The sequence below is a fragment of the Neophocaena asiaeorientalis genome, unplaced genomic scaffold (assembly GCF_003031525.2).
Source record: "Neophocaena asiaeorientalis asiaeorientalis breed wild unplaced genomic scaffold, Neophocaena_asiaeorientalis_V1.1 scaffold689, whole genome shotgun sequence".
NCBI classification, from domain to species: Eukaryota; Metazoa; Chordata; class Mammalia; order Artiodactyla; family Phocoenidae; genus Neophocaena; species Neophocaena asiaeorientalis.
The window spans coordinates 885,418-909,934 of record NW_020175666.1 but is presented as its reverse complement, the minus strand read 5'-3'; the positions used below and the strand labels follow the sequence as shown (position 1 = coordinate 909,934).

At 43.3% G+C, this 24,517-nt stretch overlaps 1 protein-coding gene across 1 annotated transcript in view; it reads left to right on the top strand.

Annotated features, from left to right (window-relative positions):
* ALK (ALK receptor tyrosine kinase) overlaps nucleotides 1-24,517 on the top strand; it is a 714,463-nt gene that overhangs the window by 217,574 nt on the left and 472,372 nt on the right. Inside the window, exon 4 of the mRNA XM_024731532.1 lies at nucleotides 16,009-16,173. Within this exon, the coding sequence (XP_024587300.1) occupies nucleotides 16,009-16,173 (165 nt within the window). The remainder of the gene's footprint in view (nucleotides 1-16,008; nucleotides 16,174-24,517) is intronic.

The following is a 24,517-nucleotide window of genomic DNA, read 5'->3' as shown; positions in this document are numbered from 1 at the left end:
GAGATACAGACATGACACATAGGATGAACACCATGTAAAAATGGAGGCGGAGATTAGAATGATGCATCTTCAAGCCAAGGAATGCCAAGGATTGCCAGCAACCACCAAAAGCTAGGGAAAGGCATGGGACAGATTCTCCTAGAGCCATCAGAGCATGGTCCTGTTAACGTCTTGATCTCAGACTTCTGGCCTCCAAAACTGTGAGAGAATAAATTACTGCTATTTGAAGCCACCCATTTTGTAGTGTTTTATTATGACAGCCCTAGTAAACTAATGTAATCCTTCATCCCTCCAGTCCTCCAGTGTCCAGAACATTGAATCCTGGAAAAGAAAGATTCCTCCTAAAATCTCAGCATCAGGGCACAACAAAGCCATTGTTGGACTTTAAATAAAAGTTCTATTAAAACTTTGTCTGCTTTCAAGCCCATTGGGACCCATCCAATTCAGGGACTGGTGCTTTTGGAAACAAAGAAAGATTAGACTTTTTTTTTTTTTTTGCGGTACGCGGGCCTCTCACTGTTGTGGCCTCTCCCGTTGCGGAGCAACAGGCTCCGGACGCGCAGGCTCAGTGGCCATGGCTCACGGGCCCAGCCGCTCCGCGGCATGTGGGATCCTCCCACACCGGGGCACGAACCCATGTCCCCTGCATCGGCAGGCGGACTCTCAACCACTGCGCCACCAGGGAAGCCCAAAGATTAGACTTTTTAATTACTTCCCCTGCTGATGCTACCACCAATACCAGTCTTGTTAATGTATCAATTTCTCTGATTGAAAAGACTGGGTAAATTAAATCTCTCTCTCAAAAAAAAAAAAAAAAAAATCAACCTACCACAGAATCAAAAATGGAAAACAAATAAGTCCTCCAGCCCCCCGTGGGATTTGCTTCATAGCTCTGGCAGGAAGTCAGTTTGATCACATTTCTGAAATTACATATTTAATGTGGCTGGCCGTGATCTGCCATTCTGCCCTCAGAAGCCTGGTGTCAGTGAAAAGCAGCTCCACAAGGAAGCATCCCTTGTGGACCACTGTCAGGGCTGAAAGCTTTCTTACCAATTCCTCTGCCCTGATAGGCCAGGCCTTTTTGTGTTCTCTTCCCAGCCCTGCTCCACTGAGCTGGGAAGTCAAGTTCATTCCTAGCCCTTGCCTCTGTATTTTTATCTACAACATGGTAAGCACAAGGCTCTGCACGTATTCACCAAAAAGGCTGAGTCCCAAAGGGGACAGCAGTCATACAAGACCGAGAGCAGGGAACATCTGTTACCCTGAGGACCAGTGACCTGCTGGGAACCAATGAACTCAGTCTGTGGAAATCAAGTGAAAAGCAGTTGGCTCAGGTGTTTCAAGGAAGTACTTGTTTAAAATGCTCCACTGGATCACATCCCTTGCCTTAAAAATAGAGACATATAGACCCACTCAATAAATAACAACAAGTTATCTCTATGTTAATGGCAGACTGAGTGAGGAGAAACAGAAAGGAAACAAGTCAGATTAAAAGATAATAAAAGAATGATTGGGCTACCCTGGTGGCGCAGTGGTTGAGAGTCCGCCTGCCGATGCAGGGGACACGGGTTCGTGCCCCGGTCCGGGAAGATCCCACATGCCGCAGAGCGGCTGGGCCCATGAGCCTTGGCCGCTGAACCTGCACATCTGGAGCCTGTGCTCCGCAGTGGGAGAGGCCACAGCAGTGAGAGGCCCGCGTACTGCAAAAAATAAATAAACGAATAAATAAAAATAAAAGAATGATTAACTGACACAAAAGCAAGAAAAACAAGTCAAAAGAGATCCATTTAAAATGACTGTCACAGACAAACAGGGAAAGGAATTGACAAAAGGGAAAGAGAGATGAATGGGGGAACAGAGACAGAGACAGACCAACAGATAGACAATGTCTAAAGGATCACTCAGGGTTGTGTGGTCTCCTGGCCTTGTATTCTTCCTCCTAGTAACATGGTCTCAGCTCTCACACCTGGGCAGGTGGCTCCCTAAAGCTTGCTCCAATCTTGAGCAACCTCTTCCTGAGGGTTGTTTCTGCATCCCTACCTATCTGCCTGCATCATTTCCCCCTTAGTGTCCAGAGAATGGGGTAATGTATATAAACATTCTCTGAGCACCAACTGTATGCCTGGCTCTGCTGTAGACATGGCCGTGATAAATACAAATAGTACAAGGAGCTCTTGAGGAAGAGGCAGACATGCCTGCTGTACGGCAGGTGCAGTAACAGAGGCGTGGCCAAAGCTCCCTGAAACACAGGGAGGGAAAGACAGTTCTGCGGAGGACTTAGGAAGGCAGATGTTCTGGAGACAGACACTGCTGAGCTGGGCCTTGGACCCCAGGCACCACTGAGATCAGTGAGAAGGGCTTTCCAGGCAGAGGGAATGCATGTGCAAAAGGGTGTCCAGGAACAGGTCAAGCCCAGTGACACAGGGTAAAGATGAGCCTGGAGAAACAGTTACTTCTGGGTGTACTAAGGGTTTAGATATGATCTTACATGTGAAGCATAGGTTGGAAAAGGAAGGGCAGGAGGGGAACCTGGGAGAGATTCTGGCTATAAGGTGAGAATGACTTGGTTGCCCATGTGGGAGAGTCCAGCTTGAGTAATTGAATAGATGGAGATCCCATTATCAGAGTAGGGAGGAAGAGAAACATTTGGCAAGGAGAGATGGTGACCGCGACGTCTAGAGGGAGAGGAGAAGATGGTGAGATCTTTGTTGAACAAGTTACATTTGAAGTGTGTTCAGGACATGCAAGTGAAGAAGGCCAGTAGAGAGTTGTAAATCCATGTCTTGGCTTTGAGGAGAGAGGTGTGATAGAGAATGATTAGCATAGGCTATGGTTGAGGCTGTGATTGGAGGTTGAAGACCCAGAAGGGATCCAGAAAGTTGCATTTAAGAAGTAAACAGAAGAAGAGGAGCATGACAAACAGAGATGAAGAAATAGGAAAGATGGGAGGAGAACCAGAAGGTGGAATAGCCACAGACACCAAACGGGTAAAGAGTTTTACATGTGGGAGTCACCAACAGTGTCGAAGCCACCCAATGAACAAGGACTGTGAGAAGGCCTTTCCTCACTCTGGTAAATACCCTTTCTATTTTACATACCTCCTCCTTCCCCCATGTTTCCTTCTTTCTCATTCCGTTTTGTCCACAGTTAATTTGTTTTTCCTTCCCTTGAACCTGTCTCCCTAGATTCTACCTGCTCTAGCTTGCAAGGCCCAGCTCAGTCCCTGCTTCTATCTCAGAGCTTTTCCTGAGTACCCAGGCTACCCTGAGTCTCTTTCACCTTGGAATTTTTCTTATGGAAAAAGTTGATGGAATTTTTTGTAACACTAGGGTGGTATCATCCCCCTCTTGAAATCTGAGAACATTCTGACTGTTTCCCGAACATCCCAAATTCTCCAAGAATCCCACAGTGTGACACCAACTCCACAAAACCCTGGACTCCCCAGATGTTTCTTATGACTCAAATTACTTTCCTAGTTTGTATTTCATCCTTTTTATGGCCCAAGTGTAAACTAGGTCACATAATAAAGCAATCATGGATGAGTCTAATTTATCCAACCTAAGGTAGAGAAGATGATAAGTGTCACTTTTATCTATCTATCTATCTAATCTACCATCTATCTATTGTACATCCACTCATCCAATGGGTGTCTACAGTTTGCCAAGCTCTTTGCACCTGCCCCTCATAGAGATTCTAGCCTAGTTCACTTTTATCATAGGCCTAAGATGGTCCTAAATGTCCATCTGAATGGTGCTGCTTAAATACTTGTATGATTGTTTTGTATGTATGTGCAATACCCCTGGGTCTGATGGACCATCAAACCTAATAGGAAGGTTTACCTGGGAAATAAGGCTTTTAAGCCTGTGGCATTTGTCAAGACTTCTAGAAATGTATGCCAAAATGAGGACATTTTACCGTATGTAAATTTCAAAATAAATAAACAATCAAACATTAAAAAAATAAAATCCTTATTCATTCTTTAAAAAAAAAGAAATAGTCTGCCTGTTATATTTAGTAGAGCTTCTTTTTGGAAACCATATAGTGAGCATTCACACCCCACAGCTGGTGACCAAATTAACCCCAAATTAGAACAACCTGCAAGGTCGTAGCCCTCACTGTTCCCATTTTTCTCACTAGGGAAGGTTATATAATGTCTTTCCACAGCACTTTGCATGTCTGATGTCACACTTTTCTTCATATCTTAGTATGTGTGGCCCTGAATCATCATGATTCCTAGACTATAAGCTCTTAGAGGTCAAGTAATCTGCATCTTGTTTCCTTTGCATCCTCAGTACTTACACCAGTATTTTGTACTTGGTTGGGTTCTTAATAAACATACACTAGATGAAATTGCAACATGTGCTGAACAATCCAGGGGCAAACTAGGAGTATACTTGAGTCTCTCAATTCCCAATCTGGAGCTTTTCTGCCCCTGAGGATCTCTATTTTAGTAAAAGGTATGGATGTTCCCATAAACCCTCTTATTCCTAAAGTTATATTAATTGGTTTCAGGAAAGACGTGTGTAAGGGGAGAACAGTTCCTGGCCTGGGCATATTTTCATTTAGAAGTCAAAGCTGTGTCTTTAACTACTTTGGGTAGGTTGTTTGGTTGTTTGTTTTTGTTTGGTTGTTTGTCTGTTTCCCCCTCAATCTAAACAAGCATGTTTAGCAGACATGAGTGAGCTGGGAAATTTTTGTTTTGACAGCTTTGGGACATCTGAGATATTGTATACAGAGCATTTCCAACCAGTCTAGAAAGACATGTGTCCAAAACATATGCAGGAAAATGACTGATCAAGAGTGAGAAAAATGAGAGGAAATCCTCTTAAAATGAAATGTTTTGTCAAGAACAATCTCAGGTGCAAAACTTCATGTCAGAAGAGCCCTCAGATTAACAAGACTTTAACTCGCCCATTTGAGTAGATGCCTTGAATAATTTGGTCTGTGAGAAATTCATGGAGATTGTGAGCTGTCAGGGCCCACAGCAATCTGGTCAAACAGCCTCATCTTACAGCTGAGGAAACTAGGCACAGAGAGGTCAGTGATCTGCCCAGGGCTAGTGGCAGAGCTGAGATTCACACCCAGGCTGCCTGCTTGGCAGAGCCCCATCTAACCCTCCACAGCAGACGCGTGGGTGATGGCTCATAGTTCCTCAGTACTTGGGCTGCAGAGAATTTCCTCACATGTTACTTCTGAGCATTGCTTTACTCATATCATCACTTTAATTCCTTAGATCTCTGTCAGCCCAGCGGGTTCATGCTGCCCTAAGGGTTGCATCAGTGTAGGGTCCGTACCATCCCAGTGTGGGTAAAGTCACATCCAGGCTCAGTCTAGTTGCCTCACCATCACCTGGAGAGCTTCTTAAAAACAAGATTCTGGGGCCTGGGGACTGTAGGATTAGGTATGAGAACCACAGGTCTTTCATTCACCTCCTGGTTGCCTATTTGAATCTCCTCTGTTACATCCAAGCAAGACATATCCCAGCCTCTGTTTGAACAGTGGGGAAGAAACTCAAGTTGGGATTGAGTTGTGGAATTCATTCCCAGCTCTGATTCTTATGAGTGTTATTACCTTCAGTGACTCAAGCCACTATCTTTGATTCTGTTTGTCAGCTGAAAAATGGGAATGGTCATGATTCCTAATTGACGGCATTACTGTCAGGACTGACTATGAGGACAGAGTTCCATGTGCTGGAGCACAGGTGCTTCACTAATGCTCTCTGAAGAGGATCAGACCCACTCCAGTGAGAAGCCAATAGCCTGCATTTTGGTGGCATGGCTCTATTTGCTAGAAAATATTTCCTTAACATTCTTTAAGTCCCTAACTTTGTCCTCTGGAACCTGAAAGCACTTTACCTTTAACCATGATACTATCTGAGCTAGAATTTAATGCTATGCAGTCCAGCTTCAAAATTCATACAACTACATAAAAATAAGCAATACTAGTTCCCCACCTCCCTGGAATAACCTCATTCCTTCCTCTATTCTTAACAAACTTCTTAGCTAAACCTCTATCATCTGTCAAAATCCTTCCACCCTTCAAGATGCAGCCCAAAAGTTGTCTCCTCCCTGAGCCTGTGATCCTTCAGGCAGAAGGTCTCTCTTGTTCTGTGTCCTCCCGGCTTTACCAGGTCTGCTTATCATGAGAGCCAAGTGTGAGTAAGTCCATCTCTCCCACTAGATTGGGAGTTTCTGAAGGTCACAGGGTTTGTGCTAGGGAAGCCTGTGTTTTGAGATTGGCATCAGGGAGGAACCTCGTGTTCACCTCCAACACACAGGAGATCCTCACCAGAAGAGACAGAAGAGTAAGTGGGGAGGACCATCTTACATGTTCTGAGGTCAAGGCTTCCCAGGACCTACCAAGGCTTCCCAGGGGCTACCACACTACTCAGAGCTCTCCTCCAACCATCTGGTTTCAGGAATGATCTCATCTGGGTGGATGTCATGCTGAGCAGTGTACAAATTACCAAGGTTTTCACCATGCTCTCTGGAGCTGGCCTCGTTCTGTTAGAGGTACCATGTTCTGCATAAATGCTTCATGGAAATTGTAGGCAGAAAACTGGACTGGAAGTCCAATCTGGATTTTGGTCTTAGCTTTCTGCTTCTCCAGACCCTAGGCCATTCCACTTTGGCCAAGTCACTTCACCTTCCTGAGCCTCAGTTTTCCCATCTATAAAATGAGGAGGCTGTTAACTTCAGAAGTTTAATTATTTTCAATTTTCTGTTCTGGGATGAAGAGCCAAGTCCCACTTCTTCAATCTGTAATATTGTTATGGCCACAGATAAGAGAAATGAGAATTGAGCTTTCTGTGCCAATCTCCCACCATTCTGGACATGCATGCACACACATCCTCTGCTGAGATTGTCTTCCGAGGCTGCATTTATATAATTAATTGATTGAAGGAGACTTGGCCCTTCTTCGCTGCAGCTTGATTATAAGTGAGCTAAACAGATGTCTTGAATTGGGCGATTGGTTCCCAGATGCATTGTAGGGGGCAAGCGGTGGGAAAGAATTGAATGATTTCAGTTCTGGGACACCACGACAAATGAACAGTGGTTGGTGGGAGGGGGGCAGACGGGGGGCAGGTCTTATAAAGTGTGTGACAAGATGTTGATGGCAGCTGGTGGATTAACATCAAAGGTGACTGGTGGGCTAAGTGCTCCTTTAGGAGATAACCCAGAAAGGGGGAGTGGAAGTCTCTAATCATCTGAGCCTGAGCTGGAAGTCAGGAATCTTGGGATCCTGCTGACCAGCTGGCTAGAGCCAAGTTAGAGAGCTTGATTCAGCCATCTGTCCAAAGGGAAAATTGGTCTTAGAATGGTGGAGATGGATGAGACTCATTTCATTCCACTACCTTATTTTTCAGATGAGGAAACTGAGGCCTAGAGAGGTTAAGGGACTAGCTTGAAGTAACACCTCAGAGCCAGGGCTAGAACCTAGATCTTCTTACTCAAGGTCTAGCATGACTTCACTTCCAAAGGGAAGCTTGATCAGCACATCAAAAAACAAAGATTGAGTGAGGAGCTTCAACAAAGTTCGACATAGGCAAAGTTCTGCCTTCAGTGCTGGACATGCCTTTTATCTCCTCTCTGTCGTGGCTGAGCCTGGAGCCACCTGGAGAGCAAGAGCAATGACTGCCATCATTTAGTAATAATCAAACGACGTGCGAGTCCCCACACCAGGTGCTTGATGTGTGTATTGCATTTAATCCTCCTCACAGTTTCCTGAGGTGGCCCCTGTTTTAATCCCCATTTTAAAATGAAAAAAATTGAGCCACAGGGAGATTAAATAATTTGCCCTGGGATAACACAGCTAGTAAGTGACAGAGCCAAGCTTTCACCTTGGGCAGCCAGACCGCACGCAGGATCTATGCTTCTGTTTACCCCCCAGACACCCTGGTGCCCCTCTGAGGTTTTGATACGAGACAGGGCAAGGGAGGAGGGTATCTGTTCTAGGTAGCATCTCCCTGAGTCCTCCAAGGTCAAGTCAGTTCAGCTCATCTCCAGGTTCCTGGTGGTAAACCTGAGGCACAGGGAGATCAAGTGATGTTGATGTGTTCTACAGCACAGGCTCTAGGTGGTAAGAATATCCACATATAGTACCTCATTTGTAAGAGAGCACTTCCACATTCGTTACCTTATTTGATTGTCACAGCAGATACTGTTATTTTTATCAGCATCATTACTGTGATAATTCTCTCTGGTTTATCCATGAGGAAATCCAGACTCAAGTGGTTAAATAAATTGCCCAAAAGCACAAGGCTAATTGGCCCAGAGCCAGAAGAGTTTCGAAGAATACTCTAGTGATCTTCCCCTTTCACTCCTAGGCCACCCTTTTTCCTCCCTTTGTTCTCACCATAGCTTCTGGCCTGTGCACAGACTTGCTCTCCAGCAGGAGATTCCAGCAACCATCAAAAAGTAGCTTGTTGGCAGAAGAGGACATTTAGGATGAAAGAAGCCAGAAAGCCTTATTGGAGATTATCTGAGCCATCAAATCATTGGGAAATGGTTGAAACCTAGCCATGTATGTTTTTGCCAGCTTATTCCAGAAAAACACAGTATAGATTTTTTAGAATTTTAAGAATTATTTAAGGTATTGTTTTGTTTGCTTTTTACCCACAGCTTTGAATGAAAATAGTAAAAATTGCAAGGTCAGGAACTGGATTTTAGTATCAATCCTGCAACTCACCCACCATGCACCCTTTGGCAAGCCCCATCATGTCTCTGGGCCTCAGTTTCTTCCTCTAAGGTGGTCCTCAAGGTCCTTCATGACCTTGAGGGCAACAATTGGAAAGTTCTGGGGAATCCCTTGAGAAAAGGAGACCCCACTTTGTGCCTCAGGATTGGTGGCAGCCGGAGGGAGTTCCCTTGAGCTGGATACAATTCTTAAGGACTGACAGTATTTCGAGAATGCTGGTTCCTGGAGCTTTATTTAATGAACTGTAGTTTCAAATATAAAGCTCTATTTTATGACCTCTAAAGGCCACCTATAAGAAAATTGCCACATGTGTATGAAGCTTCACATGGTTCTTTACTGAATATACAAATCAGGTTTGTCAGGAATACATTGGCATTTGTATATGCCACCCATGAATCAATCCAGCCTCAGCTTAAATGTGCCAATAAGCCAAGCCTGAGGAGGGGAGAGCTGGTGATTCAGTAACTCTGATTTTCAGCCCGGCCCAGGCCTGGTGCTTACTGGAGAGGATGGCATTCGGAAAGGCCTCCACAGCCAGGAGAAATGCCCTCCGTACTGTGTGTGAAGGACTCCTTGACCAGCCACATGACCCTGGATAAGTCTTTTCCCTTGCCTGGGTCTTGGTGTTTTCACCTGTCCAATGGAAGAAACAACCTCAAATGTCACTTCAAGCTCTAACAGCTGACTCTGCGAATATCACCTTCAAGCCAAAAAACCGACTTTCCCACGGTACAGCAGAATACTAAGGAAATGGCCATGTGCCATCAGTTGACTGCCCCACATAAATACCGTTTTTCCTGGTAAACAGAAAGCTGTGTTCAAAAGGGCATGGCTATGTAAATTCTGAATCAGCTAATGTGCACTGGAAACTGTCCATTCCAAGCACATGCATCATCTCACTGAGTCCTCCTAGCAGTTCTGGGAAGTTAGTCTTATCACTAAGATGACTGAGACTCAGAGGGAGGGAGAGAGTGCCCTGCACTGCACAGCTGACAAGTGGCAGGATTGGAGTCACATCTCAGGGCTTGTGCCCTATCCCTGAGAAACAACCATGATGGTGTTAAGGTTGCTTAATGAATAAGACATATGGGCAGAGACACATAGGAAAAGACTGCAGAGCTGGGTAGGACCAGAGAGACCACCATTCAGCAAGTGAGGGGCATCAGGCCCCATGTCAGGCTATCAGCATCCCAGTAGTTAAACGCTGGGTCAAGATAACTAGAGATAGAAAAGTAACCCCAAGACAAAATCACAATCATGTTGCCATATGTAAACTAGTAGCAAACCTGATAATTCTCTGTTTTCAGATGCAGATCCCAGGGCCGAGTATACAGTTGAATAAACTCTCTCGTGGGCCCCTGATGGCCAAAGAAAACTTGCCCATCCCACTATCAGTTCCCTTAACTGTAACCCTCAGCCCTACCCAAGAAACACAAAGTATACCCCAGAAGATGTCAGGAAACATAGACACGAACATTGAGCCCCAGATTTTAATGCATCTGTAGGCTTGGCTTCCTGAGTCATGCCTACGGGAATTAAGACTTGGATCTTATGGAAGTATACACTGACTCAGTCCTCATCTAGGGTTCCCAAGTCCGACTTTGTGAAGGTGGGATCAGGGCCTTTAAGGACAGCTCAGATGCTTTGGCTTCTGTCCTGCCTCCAGCGTGGCCCTGCCTGTCCCTGCATGGGCCCAGTTCCTGTCCTCCCTCACTGCAGGTCTGACTCCTGTTGGTGTCTGTGGCTCTAAATGAGGGGAGGTCTTTCTGCTACCTTTTCAGTTCATAATTCCATTTATGAGATACTGACATCAAGGCCTTGTGGTCCCATGGAGGAAGCAGGTCAGTGGAAGCCCAAACAGTCACTTCCTGTCTGAGTAACTTCAGATGTGACTTCATTTCTCTAAGCCCCAGTGTTGTCCTCTGTCAAATGGGGATAAGAGTCCTGCCTACTTCATAGGGATTCAATAAGATAATGATGTAGGGTGCCTGGCATACTGTCTGACCATGGTAAGCCCTCAGTAAATGTTATCAATTAAGAAAGTACTTCCCACAGGCCTTCATGGAGGTCCCCCTGTCTGGGCTCCTCTGTAAACATATACCCCGTGCTACCAGAGTCGAGAGCATAAGTCCAACCCCAAGCTTGACTTCTGTAACACGTGTAATAAGAGCCAAAATGAAGGGTGAAGTATCATGGATTGATAAACATGGCATTCTTCTCTTTTTTTATGACTCTGCTTTTCACTCTGTGTTATTTGCTTCCAGTCCTCGAGCTGGGCTGAGGCTGGGCGACATCAACCAGTGGGCTCCTATGGACCTGCCCAGGCTGGCATCTGCCACCTGTGGTCATCTGGAAACCAGCCAGCCTTGGGAGGCATGTCTTAAAATCTAAAGGAGGCCCCTAATTTGAATTGTCTTAAGGAGACTTAGGAAACTAGTGAGAGGTCTCTAGGTTTACAGGGTTAGGATGAAGGAGGTACAAAGGACCTTGATCTAAGGGATTTTTTTGGGAGCCTGAGGTCAATCTGGATACATAGGAGGGCTGCTGGATTTTCTAAGTCCACCCAAGGGAAGACCCAAGGGTCCAAAGTACACCACGTCTCCCTGTTACCCTTCTGTGGTGTTATGGACAGTGCCTGAAACTTCCATGCAATCTCCTTCTTGTAGCGCAGACTGGGAAGATCCCCATCTCTGCCCAAGTGGCCAAGGCTCGCTTCCTAGGCACAGGTGTTGGGCAAGATTGCTTTGGTAGTTTCACACATTCCCAGAGGCTAGATTTCCACCTTCAGATTCAGTGTCAAAGTGTTTGGTCACTGCCAACTCACCATGGCCAAGGGAACTGTATCACTCTGGGCAGGGCCACCACAGGGTTCTTCTGATGGGTTACTGTGCCATTCTTCTGAAGGGCTGTGTTTTATACTAGAACAATTCCTTGAAGCTAACTGTTAATTCAGTTTTTGAAATATGATTCATATCCTGGAAGATTTCAGAATATGGGTACAGACTGACAAAAATGCATGAATACCCACACACACACACACACACACACACACACACACACACACTCACCCTCGCACAGTCATCTGTAAAACTTGCCTGAACCTTCCTTCTTAATTCTTTGACGATCTTGAGGCAAACTGAGACCCCATGGAGCGTGTTGCACATTCCACCTCCTTCCCTGGGGAACCTGCTTTAGGGATGACAGCAGGCCCTCATTTAGAGGCAGGCAGGGTGAAGGGACCAACGGTCTGTAGGTTTGGTTGTGTTGGCCAAAGATGAGCTCTATAGAATCACTGACCTTCAGAGATGGAGGGCACCGTAGAGGGGGTATGCTTCATCTCTTTCATTTTCAAATGCAGAAAGCCAGACACAGAAACAGGAATGGACGTGCTGAGGCCCCTCAGCTACTGTGTGCAGGACTGAGCCTGGAACTATCCTCACTGCTCTACCAAGACCTTTCCCTTCACAGCACTTGACACTCCTCTCAGCAGGCCAACTATTTCCAGAAGATTCCATTACTTTATCTTTCTTCCATGATGGAAGTGACTAGAAAGTGGGGAGCAGTGATTTCAACTATGTGTTTAGCAGGTTCTGGAAAGTTAGATTCTCCTGGTTTCAAACAGGTATGTAAAAAGGAAGGTCGAAATCTCTGGATTCTTCTGAAGGTCAGTCACTTTGTAAAATGGACCTGACACAGAGGAAATATAGATCTGTCTCCTTAGGGTAGTACAGAAGCCTTTACAGGTATGAAAAGGTTGCAGACTTAGTATCTAATAATAACCGAAATATAGCACTTCATAGGTTTCTCATATATAATTTAATCTGTTGGCCCTGGATTAAAATTCTGAAGCTGTGGAGGTGTGATGAATAACATCTAGATCTTCAGCATTAACCAGCCCTGGGTCACATTCTGGCTCTGCCGTAGGGTAGTCCTTTGGTCTTTGTACAAGTAGAGTAAACTTTCTGAGCCTCAGTTTCCTCAGCTTTAAATAGAAGACACAATTCCCTTCTAAGTTTTGTTCAGCAGATTAAATACAGTGATATAAGAAACTCCTTAGCGCGGTCCCTGGCAGACAGCCGGGGTCAGTGAATGTGATTTCCTGCCCCTCTCCTTGGGCATGGACCTGTTCAACCATTGGGTTGCTTAAGGCTGAACACCTCACGGAAACCCTTAGCCCCTCTGAGTCCTGCCTGTAGGAGAGACTCTACAGCACCCACCACAAAGGGGCGGAGTCAGAGGAGGGCTAAAGAGAGAGATCCAAGAAGCACCCTAGGTCTAGAAACTCAGAAAAGGCCTAAGGAAAATGAGGCTTAACCTGGTGTTTTTAGAGAAGACAAATCCCAGGTATTATTGCTCGAAAGGCACAGAGGCTAGCAAAGGAGAGAGAAACCTGTGTAGAAATTTTATAAGAAATTAAATCAGAATATAGAAAAGCCCAATCTGATTTCACCCAAAATGAGCAATAACGTTAACTCCATTCCTATTTAAAGCCAGAGTACATCTTTGACAGCTAAAGAGAAGCTGCCCCAGGGCAAGAATTTCAAAATGAACCCATTTGATAACAGGAGTATCTGCCTAGCTTGTTTTACTAGGCAGGGTCTGACCCAAACACAGCTGATTATCAGACTCTCCAGAGTTCAAAGATCCAAGGATTGATGGCACTTGAGACTGGGGTCGTATATTCTGTTGTCCTTCTGTCTGATATGCACACAGAGCGCATTTGCCAAGCAGTGTCTGAGCTGGCATGCCACACTTCTGTCCCAAATAGAAATAGGATGACTTTAATTGGAGAAGAAAAGTCAAGATGGAGGATGGGCCTCAGAAGTTGAAGCTTTGGGAAAGGTACCAGTAATTGTTGATGTGGGATGGAGGTGGCCAGTAGCTTTCTCTCCCACCTTCTGACTTGATCATTCACTAATGTGGTTGGGTCTTGTTAATCATATCCAGAGGAGCCAGGTTTAATGGCTACACCTTTCATTATAAGAATAATTTTTGTGCTACAAAGTACAAAATGTTGGATCGGTTTTCTTCTCCTTGCATTCTGCTATCAAACCAGGTTCCTGGCAAGCAAGTCTTGGAGATTAAGACAGCCTACAATTCATGGACACCAACTCGTAGCAGCAGCTCAGCCCCCAGAGGCAGGTAGAAGTTCTTCAAGGCTGATAAAATATGTAGGCAGCAAGTGGCCTGTCAACTCAAACAAGGCTAGCTCTGCCTGTTTCAGCTTGACATTATAAAGGTGAATTGTCTGAATCGTGAAAGGGCGAGTGGTATTAACCTTAGGACCAGAAGGATGGCAGCTCCTGGAGAGCAGCTGGTACATAAATCTCTGCTGGTTGAGAAGTTAGATACTTTAATAGAAGGGTAATTGAAGGATTTTTTTCTTCCCCCCCTAAACTTAGATCATTTGGCCAATGTCAGTGGGCATTATTTTGCTCCCACTCCAGGGCAGGGCCATCTTCTATGGTGTAACTAAAGGGCATTCCAGTGACTGGCTACCTGCACTAGTCTTGGCCCTACTTCTCCTCTGCCTCCTGAAATTCCCAACAGGAGACTCATCTTGGAGATCAAGGTAGCGGTAGCTCCAGAAGCAGCTGTTAAAATGCACAGTGATAATTGGGAGTTAGTAGTCATTAGCACCACCGCACAGATTGATTTATCAAATTAGTTATAACCCTTCTGAGAGCAAGGACTTCGGAATCTTAAAAAAGTCAAATCAGCAGGAATAAAGACGCAGAGGTAGAAAATGGACTTGAGGACACGAGGAGGGGGAAGGGTAAGCTGGGATGAAGTGAGAGAGTAGCATTGACATATATACACTACCAAATGTAAAATAGATAGCTAGTGGGAAGCAGCCGCATAGCACAGGGAGGTCAGCTCGGTGCTCTGTGACCACCTAGAGGGGTGGGATAGGGAGGGGATATGGGGATATACATATAGCTGATTCACTTTGTTATACAGCAGAAACTAACACAACATTGTAAAGTAATTATACTCCAATAAAGATGTTAAAAAAAAAAAAGTCGAATCAGGAAGGAGCTTTAGAAGACATCTAGTGTGGGTCTCATTCTGTATTTGATGAATTTAAGGCCCAGAGAGGTTAAGTGGCTTATTCAAGGTAACCAGCAAATCAATGGCAGAGTTGGAGCTGGAACCCAGGTTTCACTGGGTACTTGTTTCTAGAATCATCAAGTCTAAACCTCTTATTTACAGATGAGGGCACCAAGTTCCATATGTGAGAAGAGACTGGCCAAGCCTGGATATCAATCAAATTCCCCATATTCCCATCCAATGGTCTTTATATGAAATTTTCCCTTTCTTCACATCCCCAGGGCTAAAGGGAGATGATGAAGTAAAGGGTGGATGACTGATTTGGTTTTTGGCACATATTCTATTGATCCATCAGTGAGCATTGAGGCCTTCTAGGTACAAAGTATTTCAGCCACTTTGGGTAATAAACAACAAGCAAGGCAAGGGAAAGAGAAGGTAAGTGTATCCAGAAGTAGGGCAGACATGGAATGATTGGACACAAGGATGATTCATGCAGAGAAGCCCAGAAAGCGATCACACAGAGTCCCAGGACACAGCCTCTTTCTGCCTCTTCTCTCTCTCCTTACCCAGTGACCTTCCCCATTCCCTCCCCAAGAGAGAATTAACTCATTAGCTATCACAGCCTTGGCTCTCCTCTCTGGAGGGTGATTGAAGAATAGAGGATAGGGCTGTCAAACAGGGTTGTGAGTAGCTTAAGTTCCCTTTGGCCTTCTCTTCTCAGTTAGGATCCTGATGAGGATTTTTCCTGAGCGTCAACTGTGGACCAGACTCATGTGTACAGATAATGAATTATACTACTAGTTCTTACAGCAATCTCCAGAGGTAGAAATTATCATCCCCAGTGTACAAGTGAGGAAATTTCAGGCCAGAGAGGTTAATTTTCTTGCCTGACTTAGATTCAGACCCATCTGGTTGCAAAGCCAGGCTCTGCCCACTTGACCTCAGGCCCTCTCCATGTCACCAGGTAACCTTACAAGATGCAAAACTTTTCATGGTCCGACTTGTTTAGCTCTTTTTTTACCTGCCTTCTGTGAAGATACCTCCCATAATCTGAGTTATATAAAGAACACTTTTTTTCTCTTGTAGTCTCCTTTTCATCCACATGGAGCTCAGCCACCTGTGGAATTGACAGCCTGCCATACCTCGTTAGGGTGAAGGTTGTGGGTGAGATGGAGGCCAACTTGATGGAGTGGAGGAGTGGGGCTGGAAGGTCACATTTGGGAGACAGTTTGCTCCACTGACCATTGGCTGTCCTTGCAGGTCTGGAGTGCAGCTTTGACTTCCCCTGTGAGCTGGAGTATTCCCCTCCACTGCACAACCTTGGGAACCAGAGCTGGTCCTGGCGCCGTGTCCCTCCCGAGGAGGCTTCCCAGATGGACCTGTTGGATGGGCCCGAAGAGGAGCATGCCAAGGAGATGCCCAGAGGTAAGGGTAGAGGCCACTGCAAAGCGTCCCAGATGGGCCAGGATGGGGCTGGGATGTCTCTTTCTGTTTGAAATTTTGAGGCTTCTCCACCCCTGTTCCATCCTGTTTACTTTGAAACCTGTTTGTAATATCTGTGCCTCTTCATGTCTTCTTGGGCTATACAAGGAAGAGGAGGTTGCAAGTCCAATTTCAGGATCAATCCAACCCTTTACGCTCTTATTAATGAAAGAAAATAGGATTTCATAGCTCTCTTTCATGCAGATTTCCCAATGTAAGATATAGAAGAAAATGTTAATCTGTTTGTTCATTTGGAACGGGGTTGCCAGTTAAAACACAGGACACTCAGTTAACTTTGGGCTTCCAGTGAATAACAAATGATTTTTTAGTATAAGTATGTCTCATGCAATAGTTGGGACATACTTATACTTAAAAATTATTCAAATTATACTAAAAAATTCAAATGTAATTGAGTGTTGTACATTTTTATTTGCTAAATCTGGCAATCCTAATTTGGAAGGTGTTGTATAACTGAGTTAAATGTTAGTTTCAAAGCCATTAATGAATATTTAGACTGCATATTAGTTCTGCAAGGTGCTTCCAGTAGTTCTTTGCTGTTTATGAACATCCTCTTCTAAATTATCAGGACTGGAAAAGGTAGGCTGAGGGTAAGTAGTGGGTGCTTGTTAAATATTTGCTGAGTTTTTCGAGAGAGATGTGGAGGCACTAAGCCCTAGCACTGCCTCAGGTCTCTTTAAGGCAAATCTTAGAGCTCCCAATTCCTTGGACTCAGAAAACTTTACTGACCCAGAATAGACCACCTATATTTCTAACTTTCAGGAAGAAATGATAACTGACATAGTACTGGACTTACTTGACATTCAGAGTAGTATTTTCAGTTTGCAAAGCCCTTCCAACTGCACTGTCTCATTGGATTCCAATTTTGTGAGGGAGTTAGGACAGATGGGGAAGCTAGGGCTCAGAGAGGGGAAGCAACTTGCTAAAGATCAGCTTATACATGTGGGTCCAGGTCTAGATGTCTGCCGTGTTGAGTCATAGACCAGAATACTTTTCACCATATCATGTTTCTGTCTTTGTAGCGAAAGCTGTGGTGACAGCTTGCTGTGGGCCCAGTTCTTAGGGGTGATTATCTCAGGCAGATGCTCTTGGGAAACTAACAGGGACAGGGCTCAGGTACGCTCATGGGAGACTAATAACTAGTAACTAATGCTCCCAGGCTTCTACATCTGCCTTGAGCCCTGAACTATGAGGCACCTTTCTTTTCTACACACTCTCCCAGGCTGACCTTTTCTATTTTTATGACTCTCTCGAAATTTCTTGACTTTGATACATATTTTAAGCTGCTTTCATCTGGATACTGTTGTGTAACGTAGGGTGTGTATGTGTGTAGGTGTGTGCTCTTAACCCAATAATGCATCCGAATATTCTGGAGAACTTATAAAAAAAATACTTCCTAAGCGCTATAGCCTAATTCTGATTCAGTAGATCTGAGATAGAGCCTAGAAATCTGTAGATTTAAAAATTTTACTATAAAAGCTAGCATGTGCAAAAAAGTAGATATAACATATATGCAAGGATTAAAGATTACAATAAAATCAGTACTTGTGTTCTCATCACCAAGTGTAAGAATTTGAATGTTGTCAGTCCCTTTACAATCTCTTCTGTCCCCACCCGGATCAGAAATCTCTCCCTTTCCCCAGAGGTAAATATTATCCTGCACTTTGTGTTAATCATTCATTTGCTTTCTTTGTGGCCTTACCACTTGTGCATATAGCCTCAAACAACATATAGATTAGATTTGCAACGTGTTATATAAATGGAATAATGTTTTTGTTCTGTGATTTACTCATTTTGACGCATGTAGCTGTGGTTCATTTGGTTTTGAATCCATTGCAGAAAAATACCACAATTTCTCTCTTCCACTGTCATTAGATATTTGGGTTGTTTCCAGGCTTTTGCTATTACCAACAACTCTACTGTCAGCATTTTTGTGCATGCCTGTTGGTGCGTATGCACGTCCAAGAGTTTCTCTAGAGCGTAGAACTTGGAGTGGAATTTCTGGGTCACAAGGTACAGCTTCCATTTCAATAGATAATCCAATGTATTTTCCAAAGTGGTGGCACCAAGTTATACTCCCTCTAGTGATGTATTAGTACATCCGGGATTCTACATCCTCACCAGTACCCGGTATTGCCAGACTTTGTCATTTTTGTTCATCTGGTGGATGGAATACAGTATGTCATTGCAGCTTTGATTTCTATGGGACTCTGTTTTATTTTATGGTTGTGTAAGTTTCTCAGGTGATTCTGAGGTTTACTGTACTATTGGTGTGGACCCTTTTTCAGGCATACTCCCATTCAGCCACCCTTAGGGATGTCTCTGGATCCCAATTCCTAACCTCTAGAAACAGTCCTGGCAGTACATGCATTTTTGGTCATTGTACGGTTTTTTTATCTGATAACTATTGAATTGTGATTGCAGTTCAGTGAGATCAGGAGAGAGGGACAGGTGGCAACTGTCCACAGATGTTGTGGTGTCAGACTTTATAACTTTGAAGATCAGTGCTTTTTAAATTTTTAAACAATTTTTAAAACAGTGCCAATAGATTATGTATTGCCACTCTCTGACCGGTTTCTCCTCCTCCATCCTCGATCTTATGATCTTTAGCATCTGCCTGATACTCCCTGTACTGTGAGAAAAAAAAAGGAAGGAGAGGAGGGAAGAAAGAAATACTTCTCGGTGGTCCTGACTGTGGAAATATATTGAGGCCTTTATGTTTCTATAAAGCTGAGTCCCAAGGGCCAGAGCATGCATTGAATGTGAACCATTTCCCATTAGATGAATCAGCCAGGATTCGAATCTCCACTTTTTAGTAAGTATTGCCAACTTCCATCTCTCTGAAAAATCACCGCTCTTCCTAGCGTGGTAGAATCTCACATCACTGAAGATGATGATGGGAACAACCATGACAAAGCCGCTGTGGATATACCAGTTCATTTTATCAAGTTCTTTAGTGAACAAACACATCCAAACATAACTTGGGGGAATCTTACCATTATCAGATACTTGTGTTTATTTTTATTGGGGTCTAATGGAGGGATCTATATTCCACAGCCTTGGTCAGTCTTAGAAGCAAGAGACTATCCTCCCAACTTTTGTAGCGATGCTTCTGGAAGGTCACTGAGAGGTGTTCAGAATTTCCAGTAATGGACCACTCATTGATTTTTGAGTCAACTGATTACATCGCTATCTGTTTGTTCCCTGAAGTAGGGTTGCTCCTCATGAAGCAGGCTGATGTATTGTAATGTCCCTTGACCTTCAGGGAAAGAGGTGAAGGTGAGGGGAGAGAAAATGACATGCCCAATCCAGACGGCGGCAAAGCAAGGACCTAACTCTCAACTCTTTAGAATCTCACTTTCTCTGTCATTTCGGCAGAAATAATACCATTGGTGGAGATAAAAAGGAGTGATGGAGTGCCCTTTAGGGCACTGTAGTCAATAGAGTTTTTTTTTTTTTTTTCTTGCTTGTTTTTTAAACTCAACATTTATTGGTTGGATGGTATTTAGACTCTATTACAATATTTCTTGTCAGGGGGTATAGAAGAGCCAGAGAAAGGCAGCGAGATAATACCAATCACATATAATGAACTGTAGGAGTATAAATTCTGAATGAATTTAATTTATGGCCCCTGTAGCTGAGAATAATAAGGGAGAAACAATTCAGAGCAGCAAGATAATGAAAAGTGATGATCTTGATAGAACACAATATTATAGATTAATAAAATCTTGAGGAATCATCAGGTGGAGGCATTCTGTGACTTTTTAAGAAGTGTCAGGGGCATGTTTAATGTCTACTACTTCTGGAATTAGCGAGATAAGATTTTGATCTCTAGCTAAGCTCTAGCTTTTTTTTAAACATCTTTATTGGAGTATAATTGCTTTACAATGGTGTGTTAGTTCCTGCTTTATAACAGAGTGAATCAGCTATATATATATATATATATATCCCCATATCTCTTCCTTCTTGCGTCTCCCTCCCACCCTCCCTGCCACCCCTCTAGGTGTTCACAAAGCACCGAGCTGATCTCCCTGAGCTATGCGGCTGCTTCTCACTAGCTATCTATTTTACATTTGGTAGTATATATAACTCCATGGCACGCTCTCACTTAATCACAGCTTACCCTTCCCCCACCCCATGACCTCAAGTCCATTCTCTACGTCTGTGTCTTTATTCCTGTCCTGCCCCTAGGTTCTTCAGAACCATTTTTTTTTTTTTTTAGATTCCATATATATGTGTAAGCATACAGTATTTGTTTTTCTCTTTCTGAATTACTTCACTCTGTATGACAGACCCTAGGTCCATCCACCTCACGACAAATAAATTTCGTTTCTTTTTATGGCTGAGTAATATTCCATTGTATATATGTGCCACATCTTCTTTATCCATTCATCTGTCGATGGACACTTAGGTTGCTTCCATGTCCTGCTATTGTAAATAGAGCTGCAGTGGACATTGTGGTACATGACTCTTTTTGAATTCTGGCTTGCTCAGGGTATATGCCCAGTAGTGGGATTGCTGGGTCGTATGGTAGATCTAGTTCTTTAACGAACCTCCATACTGTTCTCCATAGTGGCTGTATCAATTTATATTCCCACCAACAGAGCAAGAGGGTTCCCTTTTCTCCACACCCTCTCCAGCATTTATTGTTTGTAGATTTTTTTAAAGATGGCCATTCTTACCTGTGTTAGGTGATACCTCATTGTGCTCTTGATCTTCATTTCTCTAATGATTAGTGATGTTGAGCATCCTTTCATGTGTTTGTTGGCAGTCTGTATATCTTCTTTGGAGAAATGTCTATTTAGGTCTTCTGCCCATTCTTGGATTGGGTTGTTTGTTTTTTTGATATTGAGCTGCATGAGCTGCTTGTAAATTTTGGAGATTAATGCTTTCTCAGTTGCTTCATTTGCAAATATTTTCTCCCATTCTAAGTGTTCTGTTTTTGTCTTCTTTATGGTTTCCCTTGCTGTGAAAAGCTTTTAAGTTTCATTGGTTCCCATTTGATTATTTTTGTTTTTATTTTCATTTATCTAGGACGTGGGTCAGAAAGGGTCTTGCTGTGAATTAGGTCATAGAGTGTTCTGCCTATGTTTTCCTCTAAGAGTTTTATAGTGTCTGGCCTTACATTTAGGTTTTTAATCCATTTTGAGTTTATTTTTGTGTATGGTGTTAGGAAGTGTTCTAATTTCATTCTTTTACATGTAGCTGTCCAGTTTCCCTAGCATCACTTATTGAAGAGGCTGTCTTTTATCTATTGTATATTCTTGCCTCCTTTATCAAAGATAAGGTGACCATATGTGCGTGGGTTTATCTCTGGGCTTTCTATCCTGTTCCATTGATCTATATTTCTGTTTTTGTGCCAGTACCATACTGTCTTGATTACTGCAGCTTTTTAGTATAGTCTGAAGTCAGGGAGCCTGATTCCTCCAGCTCCATTTTTCTTTCTCAAGATTGCTTTGGCTCTTCGGGGTCTTTTGTGTTTCTGTACAAATTGTGAGTTTTTTTGTTCTAGTTCTGTGAAAAACGCCAGTGGTAATTTGATAGGGATTGCATTGAATCTGTAGATTGCTTTGGGTAGTAGAGTCATTTTCACAATGTTGATTCTTCCAATCCAACAACATGGTATATCTCTCCATCTTCTTGTATCATCTTTAATTTCTTTCATCAGTGTCTTATAGTTTTCTGCCTACAGGTCTTTTGTCTCCTTAGGTAGGTTTATTCCTAAGTATTTTTATTCTTTTTGTTGCAATGGTAACTGGGAGTGTTTCCTTAATTTCTCTTTCAGATTTTTCATCATTAGTGTATAGGAATGCCAGAGATTTCTGTGCATTAATTTTGTATCCTGCTACTTTACCAGATTCATTGATTAGCTCTAGTAGTTTTCTGATAGCGTCTTTAGGATTCTCTATATATAGTATCATGTCATCTGCAAATAGTGACAGCTTGACTTCTTCCTTTCTGGTTTGGATTCCTTTTATTTCTTTTTCTTCTCTGATTGCTGTGGCTGAAACTTCCAAAACTACGTTGAATAATAGCAGTGAGAGTGTGCAACCTTGTCTTATTCCTGATCTTAGTGGAAATGTTTTCAGTTTTTCACCATTGAGAATGATGTTGACTGTGGATTTGTCATATATGGCCTTGTCATGTATGGCCTTTTTTATGTTGAGGAACGTTCCCTCTATGCCTACTTTATCATTTGGGTCGTTGTGTTTTCATTGTCATTTGTTTCTAGGTATTTTTTTTTGGTTTGTTTGCTTCTAGGTATTTTTTGATTTCCTCTTTGATTTCTTCAGTGATCTCTTGGTTATTTAGCAGTGTACTGTGTAGCCTCCATGTTTTTGTATTTTTTACCAATCTTTTTCCTGTAATTGATATCTAGTCTCATAGTGTTGTGGTCGGAAAAGATACTTGATATGATTTCAATTTTCTTAAATTTACCAAGGGTTGATTTGTGACCCAAGATATGCTCTATCCTGGAGAATGTTCCATGAGCACTTGAGAAGAAAGTGTATTCTGTTGTTTTTGGATGGAATGTCCTATAAAGATCAATTAAGTCCATCTTGTTTAATGTATCACTTAAAGCTGTGTTTCCTTATTTATTTTCATTTTGGATGATCTGTCCATTGGTGAAAGTGGGATGGTAGAGTCCCCTACTATGATTGTGTTACTGTTGATTTTGCCTTTTATGTCTGTTAGCATTTGCCTTATGTATTGAGATGCTCCTATGTTGGGTACATAAATATTTACAATTGTTATATCTTCTTCTTGGATTGATCCTTTGATCATTATGTAGTGTCCCTCCTTATCTCTTGTAATGGTCTTTATTTTAAAGTCTCTAAGACTGTCCTCAATTCTTTTCATTTCTTTTTCTTTATTCTGCTCTGCAGTAGTTATTTCCACTATTTTATCTTCCAGGTCATTTTGCTTAACTTACTGTGTTTGGTGTCTCCTTTTCACAGGCTGCAGGTTCATAGTTCCTTTGTTTTCAGTGTCTGCCCCCAGTGGCTAAGGTTGGTTCAGTGGGTTGTGCAGGCTTCCTGGTGGAGGGGACTGTGTTCTGACAGATGAGGCTGGATGTTGTCTTTCTAGTGGGCAGGACCTCATCCAGTGGTGTGTTTTAGGGTGTCTGTGACCTCATTATGATTTTAGGCAGCCAGTCTTAAGCTCTAGCTTTAAAATGGACAACAGATTAGCAGTTCCTCCCCAAAACTCCTCCCCGACCCCTCGCTCATATGCATACACAGGAAGAATGGGAGTAGACTCAGCTGGGAGTCTACAGTCTTCCTGTATCAACTCAATTCTCTTCCAGGGAAGTGATTCTCAAGTTTCTGCTTTCTTTTGTTTTGTTTTTAGTGGAGGGCCTGGATGGAACTCTGCTACTGAGATTTTCCTGTTTATCTAAGTAGCTTAGTTTTCAAAAAGTTGAGAAATACTGTTCTGGAGCTCAGAAATGACTAGCGAAGCTGCCACAGATGACGAGGTACTGCAGTGCCAGAGTGGGGTCATTTAGCCTTTTGGTCCACTCCTGTTGTACCCTTCTGTGTTAGATTCTAGTAGTTGCTGCAACAAATGAACACAAACTGGGTGGCTTAAAACAACAGAAATTGTGCTTCCCTGGTGGCACAGTGGTTAAGAATCCATCTGCCAATGCAGGGGACACGGGTTTGATACCTGGTCCAGGAAGATCCCACATGCCGTGGAGCAACTAAGCCCATGTGCCACAACTACTGAGCCTGCACTCTAGAGCCCGTGAGGCACAACTACTGAGCCTGTGTGCCACAACTACTGAAGCCCACATGCCTAGAGCCCATGCTCCACAACAAGATAAACCACGGCAATGAGAAGCCTGCACACCACAATGAAGAGTAGCCCCCACTTGCCACAACCAGAGAAAAGCCCATGTGCAGCAACAAAGACCCAACACAGCCAAAAATAAAAGAAATAAATTTATTAAAAAAAAAACAACAGAAATGAATGTTTTCCAGTTCTGGAAGCCAGCAGTCTGAAATCAAAATGTTGGTATGTTTGGTACCTTCTGGAGGTTCTGCAGGAAGATCCATTCCATACCTCTTCCCTAGCTTCTGGTGGTCAATAATTGCTCCCCTCACTTTGTCTGTATAATCAGTCTTTAGCAAAGACCTCTGGTTTTAGAAGGATGTTGAAGCTGGGAGAGCAGTCAGGAGAGATAGGCAAACTGGAATAGAAGAAACATGTAATTGGAATCACACACACACACACACACACACACACACACACACACACACACACA